General features: G+C 38.3%; 1 protein-coding gene across 1 annotated transcript in view; it reads left to right on the top strand.

Moving 5' to 3' along the window:
- Positions 1-14,009, top strand: part of ACBD3 (acyl-CoA binding domain containing 3) — a 38,486-nt gene extending 24,477 nt beyond the window's left edge. The window contains exons 5-8 of the mRNA NM_001191183.1: positions 1,562-1,736; positions 5,316-5,502; positions 7,557-7,841; positions 11,547-14,009. Coding sequence (NP_001178112.1) covers positions 1,562-1,736; positions 5,316-5,502; positions 7,557-7,841; positions 11,547-11,758 — 859 coding nt within the window. The 3' untranslated portion in view covers positions 11,759-14,009. The remainder of the gene's footprint in view (positions 1-1,561; positions 1,737-5,315; positions 5,503-7,556; positions 7,842-11,546) is intronic.
- The last annotated feature ends 7,849 nt before the right edge of the window (positions 14,010-21,858 follow it).

The raw sequence follows: 21,858 nt of genomic DNA, 5'->3' as shown, positions 1-21,858 counted from the left end.
TGTACCAGTGATGTGTTACCAAGGTGAGGGCCTCATCTTAAGCATCATTGGTTGCAAAAAGAAGAAAGACGTGGGATTTGCTCCCAGAACCCAGACGCTAGAAGAGGAGCTGAGGAGCTTGCTCTCTGTCTCTGGGTCCATAATGATCTCCTGTCCTTGATTCTCTCGGCTGTGTCTCTGATGCATTCTTCCTCTTCTCTACGAATTGTCACTGTGCTTTGCCAAATGCAGGGCTGGATTTACGTGGTCTTTCTTTTCATGCATCTGACAGAGACTGGCTAGAGTACAAGAAACCCAGTTAAAAATTCCCAGGCCAGAGAATCTCTTGGTTCAGCCTATGTCAGATGTCTATTCCTAGTCCCCTAGAACAGGACCTGGGAGCTGAACCCATTTCTTATTCAGTAAGAGCTGTGAGAGCCACTGTCTCAGAAGGGATTCGTTCAAGAGGGAGCTGTGGGAGTGAGGAGGAAGGGATTAATGCCCATAAAACAAAGAGAAGGCCCACGGTTCTAGAGGTGGCATATCATGTAGATTAAACCAGACAACATGCAGGTCCTTTGTTTTCTCCCCATTGTTTGTGAAGACTTCTTAGAAAAGCTTCAGACTGATTCAGGGTCTGTGTCTACCTTCGAGAGAGGCTATGAATGCTGCTCTGTTTTGGGGGAGAGGGGTGCCCTGGTTGGACCCAGTATCATGTTCTGTTTAGGACTTTGTGAGATTTAGCTTTCTTATTACCTGTTAACAGATGGTTTAGAGGGCATTACTGTTAGTCACGTGACTGAGTTAAGCACGTGGTTCCTATATATGGGGGAAAAGGAATAGTACTAGTTCACAGAAATCAGTATCTCTAGACCAAGTGTACCCAGATACTGTCTTCAGTGCTCCTGTTAAGACTGGCTTTACATTAAATGCCAGGGTGCTCAGATTTCCACTGGCTTTATTTGTATTTACCAGAGCCACCTGTAACATCTTTTAGCTATTATTCAGCCTTTTACTACTTTACATATATTTATGTAGAAAAACCATGGCCAGCAGTTAAATATCTCATCTCTGTAATAAATGACAATCCACTTTTCTTACAGCAAAAACTATAGGCTGGAGCCAGACTGCCTAGACTTGAATCCTGGCTCTGGCGTCTACTCACAGTGTCATCTTGGGCAAGTCACTGAAATCTTCCATTTCCTGCTTTGTGAAACCCCACCTCACAGGGTGGTTGTGAGAACTAGGTGGGTTGGTACATAGAAGTACCCTGAAAAAACTGCCTGGCACGTTGTAAGGGCACGATAAATGGTGATGACGATGATGGCAGTGACCGTGATGCTTATTATTCTCCTTTTCCATCTCAAGTTGGCCTTGAAAAACCTAGGAGAAAAATTAGAAGCCAAGTTTATTTTCTTAAATCTTTCTCTGGACCTTGGACGCATGCTGCTTGGTATACATTACTACCTTAATCATTTTTAAGAGGTATTCGTTATAAAACAAAATAACAAAGACATTTTATTTTGTCATGAACAGCCAATCTCCTGTAGTCAGACTAGTGTATATTTTTTAATGTTTTTAGGCAGCAGATAATGGCAGCTTTAAACTCCCAGACTGCCGTGCAGTTCCAGCAGTATGCAGCCCAACAGTATCCAGGGAACTACGAACAGCAGCAGATTCTCATCCGCCAGTTGCAGGAGCAACACTATCAGCAGTATATGCAGCAGTTGTATCAAGTCCAGCTTGCACAGCAACAGGTACGATAGCTAACACCCAAATTCAGCCTTAGAAGGGGTTTTTAGTTTCATTGAAATGAAAGTTCTTTTTTTAACAGTTGCTGATGACTTTTGCATTAGTTAGCCCCTCAGATATCAAATAACTTTTAGGTGACCTTTATTAACAGATTTTTAACATTGCAGTGGCAGTTATGAAAGAAAGTATATAATTTCGAAGCAACAGATGATGTGGCCTCTATTATTGTGTCACAAGTGTATTTGGAATTTGTATGGACCTAGTGTTATCCCAGTGAGTTTGACATAGCTCTAAACGTGGTCCCAGGACCATGGAGACTTGGGTGATTAGTGTTAGTTCAAGGACAGCCTTCAGGCCAACTGCTGTCATAGTCCTGGCCAGCTTCTAATTGGAGGACCCGCAGTCCCTAAGGCAGAGCTTGGTTGGGTCCGTCTTGCCCTTTTTGTTGGGTGCAGTAGCTGCGCTGCCTGCCTGCAGCACATCGGTAGTCCTCCTTGGCTTCCTGCCCCCGCAGTCTTGCTTCCACACAGGAATAGGTGGTTGAGGGGAAGGACACAGCGCTGGAGGTCACACACCACTTGGATGCTGTCCTAGTTTTGCCATTATCTTGTTTGATCTCAGTCTAGTTACTTATTGCTCTGATATTTCTGCCTTTTCTCCAAACCAATAAGAATGGGATATGAAATCCTGTTAAGTAGTCTTGTTAACCTCACAGGACTATCAGAGGAATGAAATAAGAAAATAGTTACTCTGTGTAAGTATTTGATACATAGGGAAGATAGCTGATTTTACATTAATTTTTTTACATCTTGCAGAGGCGTAAAATGCCTCTTTAAAGTTAACCTTTAAGTTTTACTTGAAGTTTTCTTATTTAATTTTCAGTTACAAAACAGGTACTACTTGTCAAAATACCTGAGTGAAGAAAAGTGTTGTGAGGTAATTCCCTGGTAGTCCAGTGGTTAGAACTCGGCGCTTTCACTGCTAGTGGCCTGGGTTCCATCTCTAGTCAGGAAACAAAGATTCCCGCAAGTCGCCTGCCTTGGCAGCGAGGCCAGAGTAAAAACCAAAACACAAACTATGTTTCTCTATAAATTTAATAAAATGTCTTAACATTTAAAACAAGGAAAAGTGTTGTGTTTTAGTTGCCCCACATTTCTTGTTAGGTGAAGTAATCTTTGTTATTTTGCCACGCTCTTTAAAATTTCTTGAAAATTCATATCCTTACCTAAAATATGTTTTCCCCTGAGTCTTTAGCGTCAGTGAAGCAGTTAAGAGGCACTGCAGATTTTGTATAATCCATGAGAAGAGGAAAAGGATGTCAAACCAGAGTTACAAGATAACAAGTGGTATTTTTGAGGGATTTCTGTCCTCCAGAGACTGTTTATACTTTGGCATATCACTCCCTTTTCCTTCTTCTTTAATGGGTATTGAGATAATTTCTTAATAGGCTAGTTCATACACACTGTCCTGCTTACAGGTTGCTATCATTTAGTGAGAACAAAGTCAGTCAAATAGGGTAAAACCAAAAATCTTTGAAATAGAATTGGAAAGCCATAATTTAGATTGCAGTGATCAGACTCAGTTTATCAGATTGATTGCTTGTCTCTGATAAGAGAGAATGAGAGGAACTGGGGAAGGAACAAAGGGAACCTCAGCCCCATAAAGTATTAATTTTTATATAAATACTGAGCAGAATGACAAAAAATGGGAACACTTGTTAATTTGGGGTGTGGTTACATGAGTGTTTTATTGTTCCTATGCCTTTCTGTGCTTTTAAAAACTTCCTGGAGTATAGAAGAGAGATTATATAAATAAAAAATTGTGATCTATTATATATAATAGATGTATACTCATATTCAGTAGGATCACAGGGTAGGCAGGTGTTCATCCTGCTAGAGAGTTTCAACAAAAGCCTAAAGTGAAGAGGGACCATTTGAGCTGACCAATTGATCATCAACAGAAATTGCCTTTTTTTTTTTTTTGGCTTTCCTGTCATGCAGTGAAGTATTCTGAGTGTGCTGACTTGTTTTGGTTGTATGCCTATTTTCTGAAAGCTGGTACTCTTAGAAAACTGATGTGGAAATTACTGAGAATCTAGGCTTTGGAAGAAGATATTTTAAAATCTTAAGTGTTTTGCTAACCAGCACTAGCAGCAGAGAGAGGTGTTGTTGCTTAAGCAACTGATTTGTAAATGATTAGTAATGTAATGATTTCATTAAATGAAATCTGTATTCAGATAGGCCAAAATGTATCATTATCCCTAACCCATGAAATTATACAGGCTTTTTTTTCCTATTTTCTTTAAACTGTTGTAAATATATGCTCACTTATTATATAACTTAATATTTTAAAGTTACTTAAATGCCATAATATAGATTGGGTAAATTTCCTATTTTCACAATAGCATATTCTATTGCAGTGCAAACAAACAAAATACAGTTACATACTTGTGACTTTATAGATAAACCTCTCAAAACAAATCTTGAGTAAAAGAAGCCAGACACAAAAAAAGAGCATATAATATACAATTTCATTTATATTAAAGTTCAAAGACAAGCAGACCAAACGTGTAATTTTACAGGTTAGTTTTGTCATTACCCTTGAAGGACTTTCTGGAAAGGGGCACCAGGAAGGGTTCTGGGATGCAGAAAATGTCTTGATCTGGATGTTGGTTTTATGTGTATGTTTCTCTAATGAAAATTGATCAAGCTGTACATTTTTGATTTGTATACTTTTCTATATGTTTGTTATAGTTAATTTTATTTAAAGTTTCCCCAAAAGTTATGTAAGTAATACTTAGGCATTTCTCGTAATGTTAATACTAGTATTTATTCATTTTAATATGCGAGGAATGTCCTAAAGTAGCTGTCCTTTGGATTTAAGCTGTTTTTATTTTCCATTTTTCAGAGGACTTTTAAATTTTACATTTATGAAAATACATACTTTAATCATAATTATGTAAAGTGATGCATTTTTTTTTAAAGAAATTATTTTGACCTCAAACTCCATTTTATAAGCCTATTTAATTTTTAGGTCAGTATTTTTTTTACTTGATTAGCAGTTTTTAGTTTGTGATAATTTTTATGTGTATAAAGATATATTATTAATTTTTTTGTCCATATTTGATTTGTTGATTACATTTGGGGCCATTATCAGGTTTCACCATTTACAGCTTCTCCCTTTGGGAATTTTCTTCTGTTACCATTTATTTCTACCAGGTTTAGTTTTTCTGATGAAAATTTTATGTATCTGGATTTTATTAAGTTTTTTTTCTATCAGTTTTAAGAACAGATGTTTCCATGTTCAGTTTTTACCCATAATAATTTTATTTGGGATGATTATTTCTACCTACTTTAATTTTTCCTAGTTTTTCTAGTGATCCTTAGATCACAAGAATGTGGTCCTCAGAATATTATTATACTAATATTCATTATAGATAGGATAAAAACTCATAAAGTGTATTAGTAATTTCTTGGAGCTACTTGATGAGGCAAAAATTCTGATGGGACCAGAATGCATCTCAGGGTAAATGCCCCATTTTTAGCCTCCTGGTCAGCATGTCTTCACTTTTTCTTGACTTATAGGCAGCATTACAGAAACAACAGGAAGTAGCAGTAGCTGGGGCTTCCTCTCCTACATCATCAAAAGTGAATGCAACTACACCAAGCGATATGATGTCAGTTAATGGACAGGCCAAAACCCACACTGACAACACTGAAAAAGAGACTAAACCAGAAGCCGCCGAAGAAGCCCTGGAGAATGGACCAAAAGGTATGGTGGTTGTATGTGCACTTCCATCCAGATACTATAATTCAGACTCGTGAAAAGCAAAAGTCAGAAAGTCAGATTAATTAACTTTCGAGAGCAGTTACATATTTGTGAGAGTTGAATGCTTTTTCACTCTTTTTAATCTGAATCTGATGCTTCTGGTGACTCCTGGGATAGTTCAGAAGAGCACATGAGGTGTCCTTTGGACCTTTGGGTTGTCTTATTTTATATACTGGTTGTTTGTTGCTGTGTAACACATTGTGCCCAAGTTTAGCAGCTTAAAATAATAAACATTTATTCTCTCTCACAGTTTCTGTGGATTAGGGATTGAAGAACTGCTTAGCTGAGCGGTGGGCTTCCCTGGTAGCTCAAATAGTAAAGAATCTGTCTACCATGGGAGACTTGGGTTTGATTCCTGGGTCAGGAGGATTCCCTGGAGAAGGAAATGGCAGCCCACTACAGTATTTCTGCCTGGAGAATCCCATGGACAGAGGAGCCTGGCAGGCTACAGTCCATGGGGTCGCAAAGAGTCAGACACGACTGAGACTAGCACACACACACTAACTGAGTGGTGGTGGTTCTGGTCTCTTATGAGGTTATGTTGACCTCTTACGAGGTCAAGCCTCATGTGAAGGCTTGACTGGGACTAGAGACTGCTTCCAAAATGGTTCCCTCACATGACTGGCAAGTTCATGCTGGCCGTATGCAGGAGGACCTCAATTCCTTGCCCCATGGAGCCTCTCTAAAGGGTTGCTGGAGTGTTCTCAACACAGTGGCTGTCTTCCTCCAGAGAACATGATGCAAAGGAGAACAAAGCAAGAGTGGCAGTGTCCCTCATGCCCTAGCTTTGGAAGTAATACGTCAGCACTGCTGCTGTATTCTGTTGCTCCTGGTGAATTTTGGGTGGTGACTTTACAAGGCCATGAATACCCACGGTGAGGATCACTGGGGGCAAACTTGTAGGCTTTTTACCATATATTCACAATATATTTTTTGAGACAGAAGAACCATGTTACCGGTAAGATAATTTAGATTTTCAAAGGTCTAACTTACCTTTTCACAGGCAGCTCATTCATTCAACAATGGGTTCAAGATTTTCTGGGTGTTGGGTTACAGAGGTGAAGCAAAATAACACACATACAATGTAAATTGTGGCTGTGGTAAGTACTGTGTGGAGAGAAAAGTCCATTTCAGTGTGAAAGCACATAATATGGAGATGGGAGCTAGTTATGGTCACCAGAGGTTTTCCTGGGGAAGGGACACTTAAGCTGAAAGGTCCAAATCAAGAGTACCAGTTCCCAAGTAAGAAGGAAGAAGAGACCATGTCAGTGACTGATCAGAGATGGTGGTAGTGTGGTTCATAAGAAAGTTGGTTTCCTTGTCTTTTTAAAACAAGTAATAGAATAGTTGCAGAGAAGACCTTGAAATACCTTGATTCATTCCTCTCTTCCCCTTTTTTTCCTATTAAGAGTTAAATCTTTTGTCAAAGGCTCTGAATAACTCTGGAAAACCTATTGAGTGCACATAGATATTTCTCAGTAACAAGACATTACCCATTTTCCTCAGTTGCTAGCAGTTCCATTCTGAGTTTCCTTAGAGTAAGCCCTCCCTTAGAGCTTTGGTTTACTCCAAAGTCAAGACTTTTTTTTCTGACAGTCTGAAGTCAAAGCCTGCCTTCTTTGTTCACATCCAAAAATGAATTTATTTCAAGTCCAGATCTCTCTTTGTTTGAATGTTTCCCTCTTTCCAGCTAGGAGGTTTCCAAGGTCATTCTTCCATGCCCATATGCAGTTAGAGTACTGGAAAAAAATCCTTCTTAAGAATATGGTTTGCATTTGTTACTTAAAATGGGATGTTGACCTCTGAATACCTGTGGTGTTATTAAATATAGGAATTTGGGGGGAGACTTCCATGGGGAGGCTTTTAAAGTCCTCAATCTAAGGTAGACCAGATTGCACTTGGTGCCTGCTCATGGCTGGGCAGGTGGTCCTATGCAGATTGCTGCCTACACGTGAAGGCTCATCCTCTTTATCCTTTGTAATTCCTGTTGCCTTTAGAATCTCTTCCAGTAATCGCAGCTCCATCCATGTGGACACGACCCCAGATCAAAGACTTTAAAGAGAAGATTCGGCAGGATGCGGATTCCGTGATCACAGTGGGCCGAGGAGAAGTAGTCACTGTTCGAGTACCCACCCATGAAGAAGGATCATATCTCTTTTGGGAATTTGCTACAGACAATTATGACATTGGGTTTGGGGTATATTTTGAATGGACAGACTCTCCGAACACTGCTGTCAGCGTGCATGTCAGTGAGTCCAGCGATGACGACGAGGAGGAGGAAGGTAGAGCCATTGGTCCATATTCAGTAGCTGGGTTGTGCATTGGCAGAAATGGTAGCAGTTCTGATGTCAGCCAACCTCATGCTTCCTGATCAACTTCCTGGACAGGGATCAGACATTTCAGTGGTGGGACCTTAGGCCAAAAAGATTGTGAGAGAAGCTAGCCTCCTGAGTGAGGCCTGAATTTTTATGAATGCCAGGGAAGTCTGTTTGACAGTTTATTTTACTGCTTTCTGAATGCTGTTATACTTTTGCGCCTTGTGTGTTGAAAAGCCAAATGTGCAAGGTCATTTTGAAAAATTATAAAAGAGCAAGCAAGAAATTCTGCCAACTCTGGAATTTATATTTCTGATATCAGCTTTTTAGGTTGTTAGTCTAAGATGTATTTTCTCTAACTAGACAAAATCAAATGTTTCCAGTGACAGTCTCAGCTGTCTTGATGTTGGGACTTCCCTGGTGATCCACGCTTCCAAGGCAAGGGGCACAGGTTGAATACTTGGTTGGGGAACTAAGATCCCATATGTCTTGTGTAGCCAAAAAAAAAACTATCTTGGTCTAGGAAGTAGGTTGTAAAATGCATTGCTTACTGATTGAGAAGGTAGTCTTTTTAATTTTGTTATTATCCAGAAAAGTTAGAACACAGGGCTTTTGTATCCACCTAATAAGTACTTAAATATTTGTTGACTTGATTGAGTAATGTGGAAGGAGTGCCCTGGCTGGGAGAATGGGAAAGCACCTTCAATTCTTGACCATAACTAACCTTTCAGGTGACTTACAAATGAACTGCATATTGAAGAGTGTAGGTAATCACAGAGACTACACTGGGATAAGTATAAAGAGGTAGTTGTTGAAGGCACATGGAGGGAGGCTAAAAGTTGAGTCCGCTTTTGATAGACAAGCTGAATCTTGGTGATTCGGTTATATCACCAAGATACTCTGAGCCCCTTCAGGTCGTGTATGGCAACACACACACATGGGCCAGTGTCGTTTAGGAGCTGCTTTCTCTTCTAGCATTTAGTTTTCAGCAATCTTTATTCTGAGTACCACCAGCAAGGGAAAGCACTGCACGTAAATACTGCTGACTGAACCAGACCAAAAAAATGTCAAAGTAGGGAGGAAAAAAAAAACTAGAGAGACCTGAGTTTGCAGGGCAGGTGCCACTTCTGTTGCCTCAGGTGCCCCTCAGCAGTATCAGGACAGGAACTAAGCCCTTTACTAGTCTTTCTGATGCACACGGGGACTCATTACAGTTAGGTGACTTGCACATACTTGGGAAGGGAAGTTTTTAGTATATGCAAATTGCTGTATTTTTAAAGAGCTTTGTGAATAATAAGAGAATTCTCTATTAAGTGGGTTGAAGTAATCTATTTCTCCTGGTTTGTAAGCTTGAGAGCTTTTAAAGCAGGATACTTCATAGTCTGACCCCTCAGCTGATTATCATTGTGTTATTGCTGTTGGGAAGAGCACTGATCAAAATGGCTGGGGTTCAGTGCCTCACTCAAGGTGAGAAGCTACACGTCTTTGACCTTTGCACTAATGTATGATAGCCTCAAATGGAAAATGGCATTACCTGTCATGATCACCTGTAACGAGATTTGCAACTAAAACTGACCCACTGAAGCCTCTGCACTGATAATACAACAACGGTGAGGGGAGTTCCTCGGTGGCCTAGTGGTTAGGAATCTGGGCTTTCATTGCTATGGCCCAGGTTCAGTCCCTGGCCAGGGAACTGAGAATCCCACAAGCCACACGGCATAGCCACCTCCACCCCCCACCCCCCACCCCCCCAAAAAAAGAAGTAACAGCAGTGAAGATTTAACTCAGAATGGTTTTATTTGCCCTGTGTCTCCCTATGGAGGCTGCTGTGCCTCCAGGCCTTGTCCACATTGTGTATTTTGTTTTATGTGGGGTCCTTTCAGCTTGGTTTAAGATGGAAGCAAAGTCCAGTTCTTTTGTTCATTGTTTTAGTTTTTCTCCATTAGGTCTTGAAAGACGGAAGAGTTTGTTTGAGGAAAACATGATGGGTAATCCATCCTTCTGCTGTAATTCTCCACTTGATTGTTTCTAGGTCCCAAGTCTTTGCTTAGATTGAAGAAAGATGCATCTTTCATCTATTCTAATAACCTTTAATTTTGTAGATTTTTGAGCAAAATTTGGATTTTGAATTAATGGGCCCAATAATCTTATTTCATGGATATCCTTATGGGCAATAGTGTGTACTTAGAATGACTTGTATCTCTCATTTGCAAATGAAGTACATTTAATTTTAAGTAGTATTGCTATGATAAAACAAATCTGATTTGGGCCTATTTGTCATCTACTATGGTTGAATAAACTTTTTATTTTAGAATAGCTTTAGATTTACAGAAGTATAGGCAAGAGATAGTACAAAGAGTTCTGAAACCCAGTTTTTCCCTATTGTTAACATCTTACCTTGTCCCATGGTATATTCATCTTAGCTAATGAACCAGTATTGATATATTATTAACTAAAGTCCATATTTCTTCAGATTTCCTTAGTTTTTCTGAATCTTCCAGGATCCCATCCAGGATGCCGCATTGTAGTAACAAGTCTCCTTAAGCTCCTCTCAGCTGAGAGTTTCTTAGACCTTCCTGGTTTAAATTCCTAATAGTGGCCATTGACAATCATCACATAATTGACTCTTGTGCCTATAATTCATTCTGCCATGTTGCAAACCTGAAAGTCTTTTAAAATCTATGCTGAATATTCCCTTGATCTGTTTTCCTTGAGGGACTTCCCTGGTGGCTCAGTAGTAACAAATCTGCCTGTCAGTGCAGGAGATGCAGGTTCAACCCTGGGTCAGGAAGATCCCCTGGAGGAGAAAATGGCAACCCACTCCAGTAGTCCTGCCTGGGAAATCCCACGGACAGAGGAGCGTGGCAGGCTACAGTCCATGGGGTCTCAAAAGAGACTAAAAACAACAACAGTTTTCCTTGAGGCTGTTTATATTACTATATTAAACTAAGACTTTTCAACTGGTTCATAAGTTCTCATTCCTACAGGTTTCTACAGGTATTTTTTCCTAACCTCATACCATTACAGTTCAAAAAACTATTAACCTGGGGCAAACCTAGAATCAAAGCCCATTTTTTGCCACTGGGATCATCCCTGGGTTACACAGACCTAGTGAAAGTGATTGAATTTTCAGAGTGTCTCTGAATGTCTACCTCTTTTCTGTGTCTTTCTGATTTTATTTAAGAAAACAAAATAACATCCTCTCTCTTTGTACTTAAGATCAATAGAAAATAATAGTCCTCAAGCTCCCTTCTCCCCATTCCTAAAACAAGAGAGGACTTCCATATTGTTGGGAAGAAGAGGGTCACAGCAGCATTTTCTGTGGTCTTACTCAGATGACTGATGCCCTACCTGTTGGGAGGAGTTAGGAACTGAGTGGATGTGGAAGGGGAACAGTGGTTCAAGTACAGAGTGAGGAAGGCTGCTGATTGCTGCCGCCACCAGATGCTTGCCGCTAGGCTCCCGGGGCCCAGAAAGTGCTGTGCTTGGTACATAGCAGCTGCTCAGATACAAGAAGGAATCAATACACATTCACATGCACATAAGTTGTAGAATGGATTGAGAGAATTCCTAATGAGCAATTTCTCAAAGGTTGGAGTTTAAAATGCCTGCGGCAGACGTGTGGTTTTCCTGAATCTCTTCACTCTGACGTGTCTCTGTTTTCTTTCACAGAGAACATCAGTTCTGAAGAGAAGGCCAAAAAGAATGCCAACAAGCCCCTGCTGGATGAGATTGTGCCTGTGTACCGGCGGGACTGTCATGAGGAGGTGTATGCCGGCAGCCACCAATATCCAGGGAGAGGAGTCTACCTCCTCAAGTTTGACAACTCCTACTCTTTGTGGAGGTCAAAATCAGTCTACTACAGAGTCTATTATACTAGATAAAGATGTTACAGAGTCTGGAGTCTAGGGTTGAGCGGAAGATGGCATTTAATTTGGAAATTTCTTTGACTTTCGTGGAGCATTGCAGTCAGTGTTTACCCTATTGATTTTGGTCTGATGGTTTGGGACTCTTGCTGGGAATCAGGATTTCCTTGAAACTCTTGAGCATTAGTACTTTGGGGTTAAAGGGATTCCTTAGACTCATCCAGCCCTTCGGTGCTGACCAGCAGAGTCATGAGTGGATGCTGATGTTACCCGAGCTGCGTGTTAAATCTTTTAAAGTCTCCAAAATAAAACAGCTCAACATTGACCCCACCTGGCTGACGGTCAGTCCACTGCTGCCTGCTCTGTGTGTTCTGAGCCCATGGTTACTTTACAGTGCGCTCTGATTTGAAGTCCCGTGATAGTCTACATGAGGCACATCTTACTTTCATCGAAGGTCACCATTTTTGAAACTTACAATGTCACAGATTATAATAGAAAAGAAATTGCCTCAATTTGATCTTATTCTGAATGACCCAGATTGTTTTGCTTTGGGTATGGCTGTTTAGTTCAGAGCTATGTTACAGATAATTATTTTCTGAATAATGTTAATATAGAATGTTCAAACCTAGTTGATAATTGAAGTATCAAGACACATAAAACACTGAAAACATCCATCTTAGCAAGCCTCCACAAACCCTTGGCCCTTTTCTCCTCATCTGGTATTTATACTACCAGTAGCAAAGCAAAAAAGTAATTCATTTTTGTCTTGATTTAGCTTTATAGAGCATCTCAAATTGAAACTGTTTTCTACACAAGCATATAGTTAGGGATTTTGTAAACAAATTGACACCTACTGAATTAAAATATATAAGGTCATTTAAATATAATTCAGTGTATGGTGAATAACATTGCACTAATATGGAAATCACTGCCAGAGATAATCCATTTTCTTTTGATTTGATATTACTTAGGCACATATCCTACATGATCCCAGTTGGGAATTACTTAATAGAAAGAATTGGAAATGCATATGGCCATGCTTAAATATAGCTTTAATCTGTATTATGTCTTCATTGATGGAAGGAGGTACATCTTTGTTTTCCTTACTGGAAACAAATATGGATTAATTGCCTCAAATTTGTGTAAGTGATTGACTAGTCTAGAGATTCTTGTTTTCAGAAGGATGGTATAGATAGAAAATTACAAAGATGGCATTATACACACAATGTTATTATATGTTGTTACTGAGATACTTAGATTTTTAAAATTTTTGATCATAAATCACTTCTTGTAGGAGGGTTTGTTACCATTGATTAGCTGCAGTGTATACAGTTCACTACATAAGGGGCTGTTTGTTTTTTTGTGTGCTGCATTTTTTTTCTGTTTTTTAATACCTGGTTTTGTACATATCTAACTCTGTTCTCTTGGTTATTCGGAAACTGGATTATTTTCTCCTAAGCAGTGCTTAATTTGTGTTTTTTTAATTTCGATTCAGTAGTCCCAGCTAATAGGTGTTCATTCTGTTACACTCAGAAGGTTTGCCACATTGTCCATCAGCTGTCGTGTATATGGTATAGAAACCATGGGGTTAGGCACCTCCTGGCATTTTTTTTTTTTTAATGAGAAAATACTGTATTTAAAATGTAAAATAAACTTTTAAAAAGCAGGCACTAATATATATTTCTTCCAGCCTTTGATTACAGATTTGTCCTTGCACATGTTAAGATGAATTATTCTCTAAAAATATTGTTCCTGGGAGCAGTGTATGTTACTTCACATAGCAGCAATTCCTGTCACATGTTCATGTCAGAACATTTTTGGTTTTAAACTTTTTTTATTGCCTTTGGCTGTTGAATAGAATATTACAAGTGCGATTTCCAAAAGATCTTGAAAATAATATATTTAATCAATTAAAATGTTTATCTGTAACTTGTTGATGTTTCATTAATATAGTTATTCTCTGAAGCATTAGTTCTGTATTTCATCATTTGGGTAGGAGGAAAAGAAATGTTTTAAATGGCCTGTTTTAAAAAGTTTAACAAACTATTGTTGACTGATTATTTTGTTTCTGCTGTGGATTACCGTAGTTTGTTAAAATAGGTTAACAGTTTTTCAGACTTTTTTTTTTTTTGAAAGTGTCCTGTAGCTTGTGAAAGTGTTAGTTGCTTAGTCGTATCCGACTCTTTGTGACTCCATGGACTGTAACCCATGAGGCTTCTCTGTCCGTGGTTTTCTCCAGGCAAGAACACTGGAGCAGGTTGCATCCTATCCCAGAGATCGAACCCAGGTCTCCTGCACTGCCTCCAGAATCTTCACCATCTGAGCCACTAGGGAATCCTCAGATTTCTTGATGGAAGGGAAGACAACTGACTTTTATTTAAAATGACTTACTATATTTCCCCTGTCAAACTGTTGGTATAGCATATTCCTTGAAGACGGAATACGCTACTTTAAAATGTCTCCTGAGGTGCAGCACCTGGGGAAGCAGCAGTGTGAGGCATGCCACAGTCAGTGTGATGTGAAATGCCACAAACTGTTCTTAGAATGACCCCACTGAAATGTCAGGAGACTTGGACATTAAATTTTTTTCCCCTTTGGGAAGTTCCGAGAGGCTCAATGAGATTATCAGCTTTTTTTTCCCCATGTAGTTTGTTGCTACCATGCCGGCAGATCATGGAACAGTTAGAGAATTGTTGATACGTGAGCACATCTTGGAAACCATGCTACAGAGCCTTGACCATAAAAACGTCTTTGAATCAATATTGGACTTCCATCTCCATACATTTGCCTAGGGTTCTTCAGCTTTCTTACTGAAAGTTTTTTAAGACCAAGTTGATTATTACTTCAACACCTTGGAGTGTATTACATTTTTCAGATGCTTATTATGTTACCTGATTTGTTTTATAATTAAAGATGGAGGCACTGACTCTATTTTTATTAGTTGACATGCCACTTGTAAGATGTGAATTGATTAGGGTACTTAATTTTGTACCGGAAAACTAAGTGGATGACATTTCCAGAACTGACATTGGCATTTGGACTCAGGCAGTCCAAACGTAGGTAAAGTATAAACAGCAGTTACTCATTTGTGATGAAAGCTTGTGTGTGGTGGCTCAGTTCAACCCTGCAGTGAACTGGTGACTTGTCTGTTTCTGAAAAGAGCAAGTACAAATTCGGTTACGGTTGCTGATTTTTTTTAAACCTTTCTGACACATCTGTACAATTAACAACAATTTTTACCCTTTTCTAAGATCATTAATATGACAGATAACATGACTTTTTTGAAGGGGGAACATGGCAAAATGGCAAAAACAGAAATGTAAACATGTTTCCAAAAGGTCTACACTTTGCAGCTTATTTTTTCAGGTTGTGTTTGGAGAGTTTCCTGTTGGTTAGTGTGGGTCTCCCGTGTTCTCTCAACCTGCCGTGTGTGCTGTGGAGTGACTCTGGCCGTTGTTTGTTAGTGAACGTTTTTCAGTTACTTCTAACTTTTTATTATAAATGATGTTCCAGTGAACACTCTTTTATATGTCCTCTGCAAATGTGCATGACTTTTTCAAGAGTAGATTCCAAGTAGTGGAATTGGCTGGATAAATTCTGTGCATTTTTAATTTTAATAGACCCTACCAATGGTGCTTCCAAGTGGTTGACTACTTTCCCCCCTGGTACACTAAGGTTGGTAATGTATGAGAATACTGCTTTTTTCTCTTTTATCAGACTTAATTTTGGTTAATCTGATGGGGGAAAGATGAAATTTTGTGTATTTCCCAGTTAACTAGTAAGATTAAACATCTATTTTTATTGCTTATATGTATTTCCTCTTCTATAAATTGCCTGTTTATGTCCTTTACCCATTTTCAGCTGGGTAATTTTATATTGATTTATTAGCATTTAAAAATACAGTTTATATACTGATCGTACATTATATCTAAGTGTTTTCTCTCAGTGTATTGCTGGTTTGTTAATTTTGTTTATGGTGTTTTTTGTGTGTGTATGTGTCTGGCTGTAGATGTTATAAACTATGTTGTCAGTTTTATTGAGTTTTTTCCTTTGTTTTGGTTATTTCCATATATATATGAGTTTGTTTCTAAATTCTGTTCCATTTATTTGGCCATTTGTGTGCTAATACTATACTATAGTTTTAAAATACATTTTGATACATGGTAAATCTCCTCTGTTCTTTTGATACTTTTTCTTGGCTATTTTTGTACCTTTCTTCCATATGAATTTAATCTTTAGGTGGTTGTATTTCATGAAAAAATCTTATTGGGGATTTACATTGGAATACTTCATTAATTTCTAGATTAATTGGTGGAGACTCAGCCACTGATTTGTTAATGTTTTTAGATGGCCTTTCTAAGACAGTTCTTTGTTCTTAAATGGTAACTTCAAGAGAAGAAATGGAAGGTGCAACCCTTAAGTTGTCTTTCCTGCCATTATTAATTAGAATACTGGCTAATCTGGGACAACAGAGACTCAAAAATAAAGTAGTTCAAGAAAGATAGTTTGCGATCTCAAACAGGCCAGAGAAGGCAAATGTTGCAGGGCAGGTGGGCTCCAGCATTCCCAGAGCCTCAGATTCTTACAATGTTACTGCTCCATTATCCTGAGTGAGGGTCTTGAGTCTTGTTTTTGTGTGCATGGTTGACTCATGCTTGCAGGGATCACATTCCTGATTCAATCAGGGCAGGGGGGTGGGACTCATGTCTAATTTGAAGGGGAAAACCCTTATTTCATGGATCATTTTCCGTTAGTTACATGGCCTCCTCTAGCTACAGTGTCTCTTGCTGGGCACTCTTGTCTGTGGCTATTAGGAAAAGGAAATGGATTCTAGTGGACAGTTAGCAGACTTGAATTTATCAGGTGAGTTTTAAAATAACTTTCATTGATTTTTTTCCCCATTATAAAAGCCATACCCATTTATTATAGAAGATTTAGACAGTATGCATAGAGGAAAAGAGTAAAACTTTAAACCTACAACTAGGAAATGATAGTTATCATTTGGGAATTTTCCTTCCGATCTTTTTTTCTCATTTTCAATTATGATACAATTCTAGTGTACATTAAAGTATAGAACATAATATGAGCACTCATGTACCCACAACCCCCTTTGGTGACATGTGCCCTTTTACCTTATTTGCTTCAGATCTTGCCAAAGTAATAAAACATGAATGAAAGAGTTGAGCCCTGTGTACCTTCCCTGATTACCATTCCTCTTTCTTGCTCCCAAAGATAATCGTTATTCTAATTTTGGTGTTTATCATTCCATATGACTTTTATAATAATTGTGTGTTGCCAAAAAGGTTTGGTTGCCAAAATAGTTTGCTTTTGCAGAATGCTTTTGATTTTATATAAAATGATATCATTTAATAGTTTTTTCTGATTTGCATTTTTTTTTAGTGATCAGCTTCATACAGCTCTATGCTGAGAGTAATTAATCATGTGGGTACTGTATAACACCATGGAGTCATTCTCCTGCTTTTGGATTTTTAGGATTGTTCTCAGGTTTCCACTACTATAAATGTTCTTGTATGTGTCTGTCTGTACTCATATGCAACAGTTTCATGTGTATATATCAAGAAATAGAATTAAGTCTTAAGCTGTATGGATTTCTAGATGGTGTGGAATCATTCTTCAAATGATTGTGTCGATTTACATTCCCAAAAGCAATATACAAAGGTGCCTTTGTTCCACATCTGTAGTGACAATTGTCAGATTTTGGTATTTTACCAATTGGATGGAGGTAAAACTAAAACCTTATGTGTGGTTTAACTGCATGTCCTTAATAACCAGTGAGGATAAGCATCTCTTTATGTTACAGGCCATTTATGAAGTGCATATTTATATCCCTTATCTTGTGCTTTTTTCTTGATTTGTAAGAGTACTTTAAATATTCGGGATCCTACCGTTTATTTTTGGTCATTTGCAACCAAATAACTGATGCCAGACCTCAGATTGTCTTTTTACTCTATAATGTCTTTTACTATTTAGAAATTTTTACTTTAAATTTATTAAACTTTCACAGTTTGTGTTTTCCATATCCACTTTAAGAAGTTTTCCTCAGCCCAGAGGATATAAAGATTCTCTTCTTTAAAATGTGTTTTGTGTCTCAAGTACACATGAAATTTATTTTTGGGGTGAGGTAGGAGTTACTACTTTATTTTTCTATAGGGATAACTAAGATTATTCCACTATCTTTCACAGACTAGTTACCCTGTGTGAATTTTTATATTTATTTATTTATATCAGTCTGGTACATAGAGATGAAACATAGTATGTATTCATACTGTAAGTGTGTTTGGGGACTTTTCTCTATTCTTTGGTTTGTGGTCTACTCTTATACAAGTCTAAATATCTGGGAGAGTGAAGGTCCCATCTCCCCTTAATCTTCAAAATTGTTTTGATTAGCTTTGTACTTTGCTTTTCCATGTTAACTTTCTTTTTCTCTTAGTTTTTTTTTAATATTAATGCATTTACATGGTTCAAAATACAAAGGGTACAGCAATACATAGGTACAAGCTTATATAAAAAACAGCTTCTACCCTGTCGCCAGCCACTCACCTTGCTCTCTGACGGCAAGCAATATTACAGATTTCATTTGTGTTATGTAAAACCAAGTAAATAAGTACATATTTATAAATTCTCCCCTACTGTATATACTCGACAGCTTTTCAACTTAAAATTTTACTTTCGTAATCTTCTGTCAATACCTAATAGCCTGGCTGCTTCACGGTTCTCAGTCTCCACTGAGCCATAGGCAGAGGTCAGAATGCTGTTTTAAAATGTAATTAAAAGCACTGGTTGTCAACAACAAAAAATACATAATAGCTTTACTCTTTTTTATAAATATATAAATCATTGGATAGAACAATGCATTTTTAAGTGTGTGATTCAGTGATGCTTACAGTGTGCAACCAGTGCCTCTAAAAGTTTTCCATCTGCCCAGAAGAACATCAATAGCTGTTAAAAATGAGCCTATTCTCTGCTCCTCCCATCCCTTGGCTTGACCATCACTAATCCATTCTGTCTCTATGGATTTGCCTGGTAGATATTTCATATATAAGGAATCATACAATATGTGATTCTTTGTGTCTTTCATAAAGCATGTTTTCAAGGTTCATCTGAGTTACATTTATGGGATGTATCAGTACTTCGTATGTTTTTTGTGGCTGAATCCTAATCCATTGTATGGATATACCACAGTTTATCTCTTCACTTGCTGATGGACCTTCTGGCATAGTGTTGTTACGAACATTTGTGAACAGGTATTTATTTGAATATTTATTTTTGGTTCTTTTGGGTATGTAGGAGTAGAATGGCTGCATCCCATGCGAATGTTATGTTTAGCTTCTTAAGGCACTGCCACATTTGTTTCCTGCAGTGGCGGTACCATTTTACATTCCGCCAACAACACGTGAGGGTTCTGTTTCTCCACAACCCCTCTTTTCTTTTTTCTTTAAGGCCATCGTAGTGGATGTGAAGTGGTATCTCATCGTGGTTTTGAAATTTGTATTCTATTAATGACCAGTGATGTTGGTTATCTTTTTCAAGTACTTATTAGCCGTTTCTGTATCTTCTTTGGAGAAAGGTCATTTCAGGTCCATCGCCCTCTTTTTTTTTTTTTTTTCTTTTTTAAAGTCTTTATTGAATTTGTTACAGTATTGCTTCTACTTTCTGGTTTTGGTTTTTGGCCATGAGGCATGTGCGATCTTAGCTCCCTGACTGGGGATGGAACCCACAGCCCCTGCATTAGAAGGCGAAATCTTAACCACTGGACCACCAGGGAAGTCCCTCCATTGCCCGTTTTTAAATTGAGTTGTCTTTTGTGTCTGAGTTTGAAGAGTTTGTTCTGAATCCTGGATATTAAACCCTTATTCGATTTTTAAATATTCTCCCCTGTTCTCGAAGTTGTCTTTTCACATTCTTGTTAATGTCCCTTGGACACACAAACTTTTGTCACTTTTTATGAAGTCTGGTTTATCTTATTCTTTTGTTGCTTGTGCTTTTGGTATCAAATACAGGGATCTACTTCCAAATCCAGGGTCATGAAATACATCTATATGTTTGCTTCTAATGTGCTGTGCTTAGTCACTCAGTCGTGTCTGACTCTTTGTGACCCCATAGACTGTAGCCCACCAGGCTCCTCTGTCCATGGGCTTTTCCAGGTAGGAATACTGGAGTGGGTTACCATGCCCTCCTCAGCGGATCTTCCCAACCCAGGAATCAAACCCAGGTCTCCCACATTGCAGGTGGGTTTTTTACCATCTGAGCCAACAGGGAAGCCCTTGCTTTTAATAATTTGATAGTCTTATATTTAAGACCTGTTTTTTAAAGTTATTGGGCTGTATCGAGTCTCGGTTGCGACACACGCTATCTTCGTTGCAGTGTGCTGGCTAGTTGCAGGCTTAGTAGACTTAGTTCCCTGACCGGGGATTGAACCTCTGTCCCCTGCAGTGGGACTACTGGGCAGACCACCAGGGAAGCCCCTCGAGTTAATTTGTACATATAAAGTTAGATAAGGGGGGGTCCAGCTTTGTTCTTTAGTATGTGGTTGTCCCAGCACCATTTCTTGAAGAGACTGCTCTTTCTCCATTGAATAGCTTTGGAATCCTTGTTGAAAATCCTTGTTGAAGTCATAGATGTTTCAGTTTATTTTTGGCCTCTCAGTGAATGGGTTGTATAATTTCACTAGTATAAGATATTTAGGTTTCTAGTCTTTGCCATTAGAATTTGTCAGTTTTAACAAAACTACCAGACTGCTTTTCAAAGTAGCTTTACCATTTTGCGTTCCCACCAACACTAAGATTTCTAGTAGCTTCATATCCTCACTAGCACTTTGTCAGTTTGGCCATTTAATAGGTAGTCCCTCATTGTGGTTTTCATTTGCAGTTCAGTATATGTTGAGCATCTGTTCATGTGCTTATTTGCCATCCATGGCTATCATTTGATGAAATATTAGTTCACACTTTTTGCCCCTTTTCTGGCTTTTTTCTTAATGTTTACTTGTAAGAGTTCCTTATATTTCAGGATGCAGCCCTTTTACAGGAATGGGTTTTGCACATATTTTCTCCAAGTGTTTGACTTGTCTTTTCATTTTCTTAACAGTGCCTTTTGATGAGCCGGCATTTTAATATAATGAAGTTCAGTTATCAACTTTTTTCTTTTATGATTTATGGTTTCTGGCCTAACTCAAGATTTTCCTGCTATATTTTCTTTGGAAGTTTTATAGTTTAGGTTTTACATTTTAACTTTATGATCAATTTCAAGTTGGTTTTTGTACATAATGTGAGGTTATAGTTTTTGTTTTGTTTTGTTTTTGCACATAAATGTCCACTTATTGTTTCCTCTTTTGAATTGTTTTGGCATCTTTGTCAAAAATCAGTTGACCCCCAAAAAAATTAGTTGACCACATCCAGGTTTCTCCACTGAAGGTAGAGCATTCCTCCCGAGACATTTCATAAGCTGAAGTGTATAAAAGTAAAGCAGTTACATTAGGACATACCTTGCCAACAGCTGTACAAAATAAATCAAGATAAAGCTGAGATGCTCAGCTATGATAGCTTGAAGTGAGATGCTGAGTGCAGTTCCCAAGGAAGGAGGTCGGCAGTTCCACTCTGCTCGGGGTGCACACTAAACACTCAACACCCTGCAGAACATGCCTTTTAAAAGGAGCGGTAAGAGTGAGACATCTTTCTTGACTCCATCTTAAAGAGAAGAGATTTAGTCTTTAACCATTTAAGATTATGATAGCCATAGGTTTTTCTTTATCAAGTTGAGAAAGTCCTCTTCTGTTGGTTTGCTGAGAACTTATGTTGAATATTGCCAAATGTGTTTCTTCATCTATGGAGATGAGCTGTACATGAATTTTCTTTATTGGCCTGTTGATACAGTGAATTATATTGATTGCTTTTTGAATATTGAACCAACTCTGCTGCATTTTCAGGAAAAACTCCACTTGGTAATGATCTTTTTAATATATTGCTAGATTCAATTTGCTAAAATTATTTCTATGTTTATGAGGAATATTGAAAAGTAGCTTTGTTTTCTGATGATACTGTTGTCTGGTTTTGGTATCAAGAGTAATACAGGTCTCCTAAAATGAGTTGGGAAGTATACGC

The sequence above is a fragment of the Bos taurus genome, chromosome 16 (genome assembly GCF_002263795.3).
Source record: "Bos taurus isolate L1 Dominette 01449 registration number 42190680 breed Hereford chromosome 16, ARS-UCD2.0, whole genome shotgun sequence".
Classification (NCBI taxonomy): domain Eukaryota; kingdom Metazoa; phylum Chordata; class Mammalia; order Artiodactyla; family Bovidae; genus Bos; species Bos taurus.
Note: the sequence above shows the minus strand (reverse complement) of the source record. Positions and strands in the feature narration are given on the sequence as shown.